This window comes from Pezoporus flaviventris, unplaced genomic scaffold, assembly GCF_033815535.1.
Source record: "Pezoporus flaviventris isolate CSIRO_AGI_PZ_B2104156 unplaced genomic scaffold, CSIRO_AGI_Pfla_v1 ptg000029l, whole genome shotgun sequence".
Taxonomy (NCBI): domain Eukaryota; kingdom Metazoa; phylum Chordata; class Aves; order Psittaciformes; family Psittacidae; genus Pezoporus; species Pezoporus flaviventris.
Genome location: NW_026892577.1, coordinates 7260028 through 7272043, shown reverse-complemented (window position 1 = coordinate 7272043; position 12016 = coordinate 7260028). Strand labels below are relative to the sequence as shown.

The window sequence follows — 12016 nt, the reverse complement described above, 5'->3', positions numbered from 1 at the left end:
GGCCTAGCCGCAGGCCTCAACACCTCTTTTTAAATAGATATATTTATGTCTATATCCTCGCATAAAAGACAGGGTTTGAGAGGAAGGTTTTGTTTTACGTTCCCTGCCCTTCCACCTCAGGATCGGAGTGGGCAGGGTACCGCGCGGCTCGCCCTGGCGTCCACCTGCCCCGGCCCGGCAGCGCCCCCTGCAGGCTTGAGTCTCCGCTCCCCTCCGGCCGCGCCACTTTCCCCGCGCGGCGCACACTTGCCTTTGGCGCCCAACCCGCCCCTCAGGGACAGAAACCACTTTTCACAGCTCCTTAGGGGGATCCCTACTGCGAGAGGACGCAGTCATCCGCCTTCTCAGCTTCACAGCGCTTTCTAAAAGGGCAATGAGGCACTTTAGGAGCTGAGAGAAAGGGAACTCCTTCTGTCTTTTGTGGTGTTCCTTCTCCGGCGGAGCAGGGGCGCGCTTTCTGCTCCTCATCTCCCCCTCCATCTGGTGATGAATGGTTCGCGCCAGGTCGGGATGGGGGAGGCTCCGCCGCCATTTTGTTTGCGTGAGGGGTGAGCGGGGCACCGTGCTGGGGAGTTTGAGGGGGTAACAGGAGGTGGCTACCCGGGGTCGCGCCGAGTATTCGTGCCGGGAAGAGACGGTGAGGGTGGGTCGTACGGCGGCAGGAGGCGCCAGGGCGGGCCCCTCCTCCATCCGTCTCAGACATGTACATCAAACAGGTAAGCCGGGGGGGTCTACGCCTCCCGCCTGTGCGGTGCGGCCTGGGCCCGGCTGGGTGGGTTTGGCCCGGCCTGCTCTGCGCGGTGCTAAGGGGGTCTTCAGCCTCGGGGGGAGCGGCAGAGCCGGGTTCCGGCCCGCGGCAAGAGGTCCGCTGGTTGGTGGCTGGCCCGAAGGCCTGTGCTTGGTTTGCCGCTGTCCTGTGGGTCGGGACCGCAGTTCTTGCTGAGGGGAAGCATCCCCGGCCCAGTCCGGACAGTCCCGCTGTGTAGGCTAGCGGGTGCTCGGCCTCCGCCGGTTCCCGCGGCTGGCTTCAGTGAATGCAGGTGTGAAGTGGTGTTGGGGGAGGCCCTTGTAAGACTTGGCGGGCTTTGCCTGGCCCTTTGGACGGGGCAGCCCTGTCGTCCTGGCCGCGGCCTAAAGTCGGGAGGCGCCTACCAGTGTGGGGCTTGTAGACAAAGGGCTCTCCTAAGCCTTTCGGCGGCATTTTTCAGTCTTTCAGCTGTTAAACTTGTGCCATCTCTTTCTTTTTTTCTTTTTTAATTTTTTTTTCTTTGTTTTGTATCTGTATGTGGTTTCACTGAGGAAACGTGTCTGTGTTTTGGGTGTAAATTAAAACTGGTTCTGTCTGCCCCTTTCACCAGGAGAAACAACAGTTACTCTTTGTGATGCCTTAGGCCCCGGGGCACGGACCATAAAACCTGTTATATTTTGTCTGTGATGAGCAATCTGCAGCTATCTTTCAGTTAGAAAGAAGGTCCTTGTCTGGACCTCTTCCAAACCGCTTTTGAGATTGAGGTGATCATCAATGTTACTTCTATAGTATATTCTTGCATGGTATACTGTAGTTGAATTTTTATGGCTACTTTCGTACCATTGCCTATGCATGGATTCTTGTTTCTCAGTGGGCTCAAAATTGACCTGTCTTTCTGACAGCCCGTGACTGTATTAAGATGAATACTGTATCATGTTTGAAAGTGCGTGTTCTACATAAAAATCTGGTTTTCATCAAGTGTTTGGCTGTCCAGGGAGTGTTTGAAATGCCTTTTGATCATGTTTTAGTAAATCACTCTGTCATTGCAGGTGCATGCATTGTATTAAAGTCTTTGAATAAGAATTCTTGTTTTTCAGGTTTGAATTGCACAAAAGTAGTAAGTAGTAGTAAAGATACATAGAATCAGAGTAAAGAGTCCAAATAATGTCAGAACAGGGGACATAAGTTTCATCTGGAAAAAAAGAAATTTAGGTGGCCAGTAACCAGTACTGTTCAGGGAGCTATAGAAGACAGTGTAAGAAGGTGTGAACATGAGAACAAAGTAGATAAGGGTGAATTTAGTTCTACCAGTATCCCTTATATTGTTGCTTCCCCAAAATAATTTCTGAAGTTAAAGTTTAAACTATTTAAGTCTTAATCCGAGGCTATACAAGGCAATAAAGATGTTATGAGGCTTCAGAATACATAGGGTGGGTGAAATGAGAAACTATCTATGAAAAAACTTTGAGAGGCTCAAATGGTCAGTCTCCCTGTATCGTACACTTTTGGTGCCTGAGTATGTGAGTAGTAGAACTTTGTGCTTCTATAGAAGTATCCAAGAAATAATGACCTTATTGGGTTGGGTTTACCTTTTTGTAGAGATTTTCAGGTTCTTATGAGAATAAAGGAGGTGAAATATTCCATTCTGGATATTCTTAGCATACAGGTAAACTATAAAAATACTAGAGACTATTTTCCCGCTTGAAATCTGGTCTATCAGGAAGCAGTGTTGTTTGCCAAAGCGGTTGGTCTGCGTTTGGGTCTTTTTTTTTTAATTACTATTATTAATTATTTTTTAAAAATCACAGTAAGTGAACATAGTTGCTGTGGCCTAGAGGCCTGCAGTTGGTGGCAAGGCCTGAGTGAGATTTGCTGTTCCTCTTTTTCCTTTGAAAGCCCCTGGTACTGAGGCAGAGTTTACTATTGCTGCTATCATCTGGAGATGAGGCAGACTGTTTAAGGAAGATGGGGTCTCTGTTCACAGCCACAGTGCCTGAATAGTCTTCAGTTCATACATTGTCTTAAACTTTCTGTAGTTTGGTCCATTAAATTCTGAAATCCTTAATGACTTCCAACATCATAGAATCAGAGAATAGTTAGGGTTGGAAAGGACCGTAAGATCATCAAGTTCCAACCCCCCTGCCATGGGCAGGGACAGCTCACACTAAACCATGTCACCCAAGGCTTCATCCAACCTGGCCTTGAACACTGCCAGGGATGGAGCATTCACAACTTCCTTGGGCAACCCATTCCAGTGCCTCACCACCCTAACAGGAAAGAATTTCCTCCTTATAGCCAATCTAAACTTCCCCTGTTTAAGTTTGAACCCATTACCTGTTGTCCTATCACTACAGTCCCTAATGAAGAGCCCCTCCCCAGCATCCTTACAGGCCCCCTTCAGATACTGGAAGGCTGCTATGAGGTCTCCACGCAGCCTTCTCCAGGCTGAACAGCCCCAACTTTCTCAGCCTATCTTTATATGGGAGGTGCTCCAGTCCCCTGATCATCCTCATGGCCCTCCTCTGGACTTTTTCCAACAGTTCCACGTCCTTTTTATGTTGAGGACACCAGAACTGCACACAGTACTCCAGGTGAGGTCTCACAAGAGCAGAGTAGAGGGGCAGGATCACCTCCTTTAACCTGCCGGTCATGCTCCTTTTGATGCAGCCAGGGATATGGTTGGCTTTCTGGGCTGTGAGTGCACACTGAAGCTGGCTCCTGTTCATTTTCTCATCGACCACCATCCCCAAGTATTTCTCCACAGGGCTGCTCTGAATCTCTTCTCTGCCCAACCTGTAGCTGTGCCTGGGATTGCTCCGACCCAGGTGTAGGACCTTGCACTTGGCCTGGTTAAACTTCATGAGGTTGGCATCAGCCCACCTCACAAGTGTGTTGAGGTCCCTCTGGATGGCATTCCTTCCCTCCAGGGTATCAACCGAACCACACAGCTTGGTGTCATTGGCAAACTTGCTGAGGGCGCACTCAATCCCACTGTCCATGTCAGCGACAAAGATGTCAAACAAGACTGGTCCCAACCCCGATCCCTGAGGGACACCACTCGTTACTGGTCTCCAGCTGGACATTGAGCCACTGACCACAACTCTTTGCGTGCTGCCATCCAGCCAGTTCTTTATCCACCGAGTGGTCCATCCATCAAATTGATTTCTCTCCAATTTAGAGACAAGGATGTTGTGTGGGACAGTGTCGAACGCTTTGCACAAGTCCAGGTAGATGACATCAACTGCTCTACCCCCGTCCATCAGTTCTGTAGCCCCATCATAGAAGGCTACCAAATTGGTCAGGCAGGATTTGCCCTTAGTGAAGCCATGCTGGCTGTCACCAAGCACCTTGTTGTTTCTCATGTGCCTTAGCATGCCATCCAGGAGAATCTGCTCCAAGATTTTGCCAGGCACAGAGGTGAGACTGACTGGTCTGTAATTCCCCAGGTCATCCATTTTCCCCTTCTTGAAAATGGGGGTTATATTTCCCTTATTCCAATTGTCAGGAACCTCACCTGACTGCCATGATTTCTCAAATATGATGGCCAGTGGCTCAGCAACTTCATTCGCCAGCTCCTTCAGGACCCACAAACGGATTTCATCAGGTCCCGTGGTCTTGTATATGTTCAGGTTTTTTAAGATGGTCTCGAACCAGATCCTCTCCTATGGTGGGCCTAATGTCTTCATTCTCACAGTCCCTGCATCTGCCTTCCAAGACTTGGGTGGTGCGGTTAGAGCCTTTGCAAGTGAAGATCGAGGCAAAGAAGTCATTCAGAACCTCAGCCTTTTCCAAATCCTATGTAGCTAGTTCTCTCTGATATTCTCCCAGTATGGGTGCTTTGAATTTAGATTAGTACATGTTTGAAATGAAAACTCTGTCTTGCCCAAGGAGAGGGGGAGCACAGACAGTTGCAATTCAAAAAGGTTTAGATAGGCAAGGTATTGGAGGATGTTATATTGGAAGACTCTTCCAAAGTTGCTGTTGCTTAGGTCTGATGTTTGATGGTCAAGGATTAGTAGTTTTCTGCCTACCTATATACTTAGCTTCAGATTCCAGTAATAGTCTTGCAAAGAGGTTTTGACAAGCCATGCTGCCTGGGAAGAGAATGGGCCTGTGATGTCTGACTAAAAGTTAGTAAATGTCTTTAAGGTTTATTTCATTTCGATTTTTATGAACTCCAGTGTTTGATTTGCTGTCTGACATGGCATTTTCATTTGGTATTGAGATGGTTTTAATCCATTAGTACAAACAGGTGGTAAGAGGAGTTTTCTGTGGTAATTCTTGATAACGGGCTCTCACATAATGGGAGAAGGACTTAAGACCGAACTTGGTGTGAATAAATCAGGGCACTTTCTTCTCCCAGTCATTTGTCTATTGAACTTTATGCACAGGATTTTTTCCCCACCACTTCTATAGCATGCTACCAGTCCTATGCCAGTGATTTGAAGGTACTTGTTTCTTAAGTTGCTCAGGTGTGCAGTTAATGCAGGCTTTTGTAGTAGGGGGGGAAAGGCTTGCTTTAATGTGTACAGTATTACTTCTAGGCTTTTTGCTCTTTTGTATGTGCTTCTCAGGTACCAAGTATAATGCTCATCTTCTGGAATATGGACTATATTTGAAGATGTGAAAGAAAACAGAAAATGGAGATGGGACCATACACCTTTACAAACAAACCAAAGGCTAAATAATTTCATATTCTAAGTTTCAGCAGTAAGAAATATTTTGTAAGATGCTTTGCTGTCTTCCTAACAAGTTCATGATAGCTGTCATGGTGAAACATTGGCATTATTTGAACAATATCTTGCTTCTTTTGGGGAAGAGCTGGGTGAAGGACAATGATGAAATTTCGGCTCTAGTCCTTTTGTAAGTGTTCTTGCTGAGAGATCTGCAAACATCAAAAGTTTCAAGTGGCTAATGTGTTAATAAGTGGAGCAGAGGTGCTGTATAGTATTTCAGCTTTAATGTTTGGAAAAGGTTGCTTAATGCTTGAGTGTGTGTGCTGGATGTTGGACTACTTTGCTGCTACGTAGCACACAAGTATTAGGATATTGTCATTCTGTACTTTCTATGTTCCTTTGTTCACTTTGTAATGGAAGAGTTGGAATTTGACATGCTGCTTCTAGTTTGCTTTGTGGCTCCTGAAGTTAATTGTGTAGGTTTGTATTTGTCCATTTAGGAAGTGAATTCAGTGGAACCAAGATATTTTGCTTTTTTAACTTTTCCCTTTAGGCTGTTCAGTAAAACAACATAAGATTGTATTGCATATAAAATAACTAGAGTCTGCTATAATTATTGCAGTCTGCAATTGCTCGGCTTGGAGAGTTTGCAGATAGAATTCTCACGTTGTGTGTGGATTGCATTATAAAAATTAACTATAAATCTGACCCTTTAGAGAAAGTATTTGTTATATTGGAGCTTTCTTTCCTGTATGTAATATTTGATACAAATGTATTTTCTTGTGTGGTTTGTTACAAAAAGACTCTCGGAACTTTCACTGTGCTTTGGCCTAGAAAAGTACCAGCATCTCTTGTAATGTGGGGAGAAAAATCTGTCTCTAAAGTGATACTTAGGTGAGGGGCAAGTTTTATGATACAAGTTGCTGGTGAGCTGGAAGGTTGAAGTGTGTGTGGGAAGCGTGGGAGAGATCGAGTACAATTGACAGGAAATATTCTGTAAAATCTTATACTCCAAAGCTTCAAGAACAGAGAGAACTTTGTTAAAATAACTCTCTTCTCATTAGGTGATCATTCAGGGCTTTCGAAGCTACAGGGACCAAACCATTGTGGACCCATTCAGCTCAAAACACAATGTCATTGGTAAGTTTGATACTTTTAACATAACTGGAGCTGCACTGTTCTTTCAGATGATGTTCACATCAGAGTCCTTTATAGTTTTTAATAATCTACCTACATTTGTTGACTGTATTTTCTATTTCAGAAACTCCCTTACAGTTACCTGTAACATGTCACAAGGTATATTCCACTCGCAAAGCAAAGTAATGGTACCGTTTGCTTTTACGGTGACAATAATATGTCTTACTCCTCAGAAATTGAGTGAGGTTTATCGGCTCCTTCGTATGTGCAGATCCCTATCAGCTAGGCCCCCTTTAAAGGCTGTCCTTGCCGGAACAGCAGCAGGGAATTTGTACAGGATTCTTTGTGTATGTGTGTGGAAGCATGATCATTTTTAATAAGCCAGCACACTGGCTACTGTAAACGGCCACAGAGAAGATGATCCTCTTTCTTCCAGCTTTGGAGGGATGAATTTCTGGAATGTGGCCTGTCAAAAAGTATAAGTTTGAAAGTGTAGCTTCGTCAATAACACCTAATCTGTCAGTATGTTGTTGTCCACCAGTCTCAAGCCCCTTCCTTTTTTTGTCCCCGTGGATGCCTTGTCATGCCTTTTCATTTGCGTTGACTTTAGTGATTGTGCAGCAACTTTGAGACTGCTGACACTACAGAAACTGTCAGTTTTGGACATAAAAAACTTAGAAGTCAATATTTACACTGAGAGTGGAAAAAAGTGGTTATGACTTGAATGGAGTGTCCTATTTCATAACGTTACTTCAGCAGGAGCTAAATTTATCCATGAATTTGTGTTTTTAAAAGGTAAAAAAAAAATTTGGCTTTATTATTTTTTGCCTTTTTAAAGACCTTCTAGCAATCCCAAGTATTTTGGGGGATGAGGTGAATCCAGAGGGCATGAAGGCAAGAAGGGATGAAAAGTCTGGGATATTCATTACTGTTGGAAGGCAGGCAGTTCAAACATTAACGCAGTAGGTGCTGATCTTAAAGATAAGACACTGAGCTCTGCTGAAACATATCTTGATTACTGTATATAGTGTAGTGCAGTGTTCTTCTGCCTTTGTTTTTTAAATAGAAATAATACTACTTTCTTTTTTTTTACTTTTCCAAACAAAACATTGCTGAATTAGCTACCTGAAATTCACAAAAGGCATGTGTTTTCCTTTGGTTAAATATAAAGAATTGGTGCAGTGCCCAGAAGAATTTGATTTAGGTCTACTGTTCTTACCTCACCAGAAGATCAGTATTAAAAAGAAAAGGATGAGAGTAAGTAGGATTGACTGTGGAATAGTGTTGGAGTTTGTAAGTCATTGTAATGTATTTGAGTGGGGAAAGGGCTGCTCTCATGTTCTCAGACACTGACTAAGTAATCCACATACTAAGTTTGCCTCATTCCCTTGAAATTTTTATTGGTTGTATTATAGTTGGGTTCTGTTCTTGAATATGTATATGCAACATTTAATGCAGCAATGTTAACCTATGTCAACTTGAGGTTGTACTTTGTGTTTTAATTTTCAGTGGGAAGAAATGGATCTGGGAAAAGCAACTTCTTTTATGGTGAGCATGGATTTCTTAATATAATCGCATTTGGGTGCTGATGCTACCACGTTTCTCTGGTTTTGCCTGAAGTTGGTTTACCAAATGTTCCACCTCAACTTGGTAGTTATTTGGCAGTGATTGCGGGCAGATGTCAATGCACTTGTCTGATACTTACCTTCATTTTTTTTCCCTGGTATTCGGCCTCTCTTACTACAGGCCTTCTAGGACTTACAAATGACAAAAAGTATTTACAGGAGGGAACGGATTCTAAAAGTCACCCCTCTTTGAAAGCTGATTGTGATATTTGCATTTGCTCAAGACATTCTTAGTGGCTAAATTCTGAGCTGGTTCCATACCAGTATGACACAGTTTATGCAACCTTTTAATATAATGTTATGAAGGGGATTTTGTGGGGGTGGTGCATCAGTGGAGGAGCAAAGGTGCCAGTCAGAGGTTGGTAGCTTTGTGATAGTAGTCTTTATAAATTGTTACGTGTTTAGTATTTTAGCAAGATTTTTAGCCTGTGTGCTGTGTATTGGTAGAGGAAAGCTCATGAATTCCTACTTGGGCAGCATTGTTAAAGCTTATGCAGTAAAACAGTTGCAGTGGTGGCGATGAGACAGAGTAATTCTGGTGTGCAGCAGGCTGAGTGACAAAGTTAATTAAGTGACATTGTAAGATATTAGCAGTGTCATGACTGTACTATACAGCAGGAAAACAGTATGTTTTGAGTTAAAGAAACTGCTGCTTGTCTCCCTGAAGGAAAGAATAAATCTTCTGTTTCTTTACTATTTTATTACAGCAATTCAGTTTGTCCTCAGTGATGAGTTTAGTCATCTTCGCCCAGAGCAGAGACTGGCTTTGTTGCATGTAAGTGAAGCTGTATAACACCAAGAGTAAAGAATAAGCTAATGCATTTGAGTGTTACTACAAAAATGGTAAGTTGTTGGGCTGTGGCTGTTTGAAGCCAATTATTTTAAAAGCATCCTTAAAACAGTTTTAGTTTCCTTTTGGCAAAAGGGTATTTATTACAAAGTAATACACTAAGCTGATAATGCATGCTGGTGAGTGTGTAGCCCGGACTTTCAGAAATAAAAAATAGATATTGGATCTTACATAGATGCTCTTGGCTCTCAAATCTTTGGATGTAAAGGGGGCAGTGAGGTTGTCAGGAAAAAGGGGAGGTGAATGAGCTCAAAATCCTTCTAAGGTAGAAATTATCTAACCAAAATATCTCCTTCCTTATAGGAAGGTACAGGCCCTCGTGTTATTTCAGCCTTTGTGGAAATTATTTTTGACAATTCGGACAACAGGCTGCCGGTAAGTTGAAAATGATACTTGGGAAGTAGACCATAATTTCAAACTCTGGTAATCTCAGGATTACAGAAGTCTTTGTTACAGTAACAGCTTTTATAGAATCAGAATGGTTTCGGTTGGAAAGGACCTTAAGATTATTTAGCTCTAACCCCGCTGCCATGGGCAGGGATGCCTCATTCTAGACCATGTCACCCAAGGCTCTGTCGAACCTGGCCTTGAACACTGCCAAGGATATGTAGCATTCACAACTTCCCTGGGCAACCTGTTCCAGTGTCTCAGTCAATTTTGGTAGAAAGTGCCATAAATGTTCTGGATTAGTTATACGAATTTACTGCAAGCAGTTTAATTTACTGGGTTTTGTTTCCTTAAGATTGATAAAGAGGAAGTGTCACTTCGCAGAGTCATTGGAGCCAAGAAGGACCAGTATTTCTTAGACAAGAAAATGGTGACGTAGGTACTTCTTTTCCTTAGCTGAATGCAGCTAGTAGTAGTTCTGTGAAATTCTTTAGTCAAACCAAACACTTGCATCTCTAGCCTGAAATAAATTTATTCAGTTGTATAATACTGAGTAGTGGTAGTTTGACAGCAAAGACATCAGTCCTTGTGCAGTAGACTGCAGACTTTGAATTTACAGTTTAATCCAGTTATCAACATAATGTATAAGTGCTTATATAGTATTTCTCTCAGGGCTTTTTTTAAATAGAAAAGTTACCAGACTTCAGGTTGCTTCATATCCTATCCTTCCATGTGATATCTTTACCTGTATTTGCCCCCCTTTGCTTCAAGATGCTTCTTTCTTAATCTCTCTAATGCTATAGTATTTTTGATAGTTTTCCATTTTTGTTCTCTCATTTAATTTTTGAATTATCTATTATCAAGTAAAGAAGCTTCTTCAAACAGAGCATTCATTACATAAAGTGATTATAGCATGTGTTGGATAGTTGTGATAGTTTTTAGTTGTGATACTGAATTTTTACAGCTCTCACTTTTACCATGAGTGTTTTTAATAGTTTCACAATAACATTTCAGGAAAAATGATGTAATGAATCTTCTTGAAAGTGCTGGATTTTCTCGCAGTAATCCCTACTATATTGTCAAACAAGGAAAGGTAAGATTCTTCTTCACAAAGTGGAAGAAATTGCTGTCAAGAATATCCTGTTTCCTGAATGCCAGACTTAGTTCTGTTATTGCAGAGCTAAACCAAAACCTAAGTCTGTTTTAGTTTGAAGTGGTTCTTGTAGATGCTGCTTTTGAAAATATTAGTGTTTTAATAGTTTGTCCTTTTTAAGAAAAAAAAAGTTTTAATGTCTGTAATGTTGATGTTTAGAACAATGTTCTTTCAATGGTAATCTTTGCAGTCTCATGATTTTCTGTATACTTGAATAAAAACCTTAATTTCTATCACTATTTCAGTGTAAATCCATAGATTTCTGGGCCTTAAGATGGGGCAATAAAGTAATTGAAGAAAATTCTAAGAGGCTAAAAATGCTGTCAGTGGAGGATGAATGGAAGTATATATTTGGAAGTACCAAAAGTGAAAACACAGTAGGGAATGGGCTCACAGCATGGCCTTGTCTTCAAGACCCAAGTAGCTTACCAAGGCTTTCAAAGAACAAAGTTCTGGAGACAACGGACACACAGGGTGGGACACCATGGAGCCACTGATAACTGTCAGCTTTGAAAGATTACTGAAAGGCATACTTCAAGGGGGAATGAAGGAGATTTGAGGAGTACTTGATGGCAGAGATGCTGACCCAGCAGTACAGTCTCTCAGATGTTTATCAGGATAAATTTTCCTAGTCGTCTGAACTTGTGTATTTGGAAGAGAACTTCAGCTGGAAGTCATATGAATGTAGTGGGGATTGATGCATATGACTCTTACTTCCACGATACACATACTGGCTTTAATATAATAAAAATTAGAAACAGTTACCTTCCTACAAAAGGATGCAACCACTGAAATTGTGATGAAGGGAAGTGAGTTTTTCATTGGGTTTAATTGTATGACTGATTTAATGTTGGATTAATGAGTGTTTCATGGCCTGAATTGTCTCAAGATTTATAACCCTTATGTTTTGTTGTGGGTTTATGGAGGCATTTAAACTATTTGGTTTAGCACCAGGACTTAAAAGCCCAAACTCGAGTTTCTTCATGCATAGTTTTGAGTGGGCAATGACCTCTACAATGTATATTAACACTAGTATCTTGAATTTTATCAGTAACTGGTAGCATTTGAAGCCCAACAAAATTCATTATAAGCAGAGTAATTGCTATCCTAAAGTAATTGCCTCAAAAGAAAAGCAGTATAGTATATACTAGATATCTGAACCTTCTGCCAAAACCTCAGGCAAGCAGGCACAGCAAAAAAAGTGCAGTCTTTCAGCTCTTGTGGTTAGCCATACATCTAGAGCAGGCTATTGAAATCATTGATCTTGAATTTTCAGATCAACCAGATGGCCACAGCGCCTGACTCTCAAAGACTGAAGTTACTAAGAGAAGTAGCTGGTACAAGAGTGTATGATGAGCGCAAAGAAGAGAGTATTTCACTAATGAAAGAAACAGGTAAAAATTGTTTAATAAATGAATGTTTTATGCCACAGTAATTATG

At 42.1% G+C, this 12016-nt stretch overlaps 1 protein-coding gene across 1 annotated transcript in view; it reads left to right on the top strand.

Moving 5' to 3' along the window:
* Positions 1-504: 504 nt before the first annotated feature.
* Positions 505-12016, top strand: part of SMC3 (structural maintenance of chromosomes 3) — a 28572-nt gene continuing 17060 nt past the window's right edge. Inside the window, exons 1-8 of the mRNA XM_061458783.1 lie at positions 505-716; positions 6489-6564; positions 8071-8109; positions 8894-8961; positions 9340-9411; positions 9779-9858; positions 10438-10516; positions 11853-11970. Coding sequence (XP_061314767.1) covers positions 702-716; positions 6489-6564; positions 8071-8109; positions 8894-8961; positions 9340-9411; positions 9779-9858; positions 10438-10516; positions 11853-11970 — 547 coding nt within the window. The 5' untranslated portion in view covers positions 505-701. The remainder of the gene's footprint in view (positions 717-6488; positions 6565-8070; positions 8110-8893; positions 8962-9339; positions 9412-9778; positions 9859-10437; positions 10517-11852; positions 11971-12016) is intronic.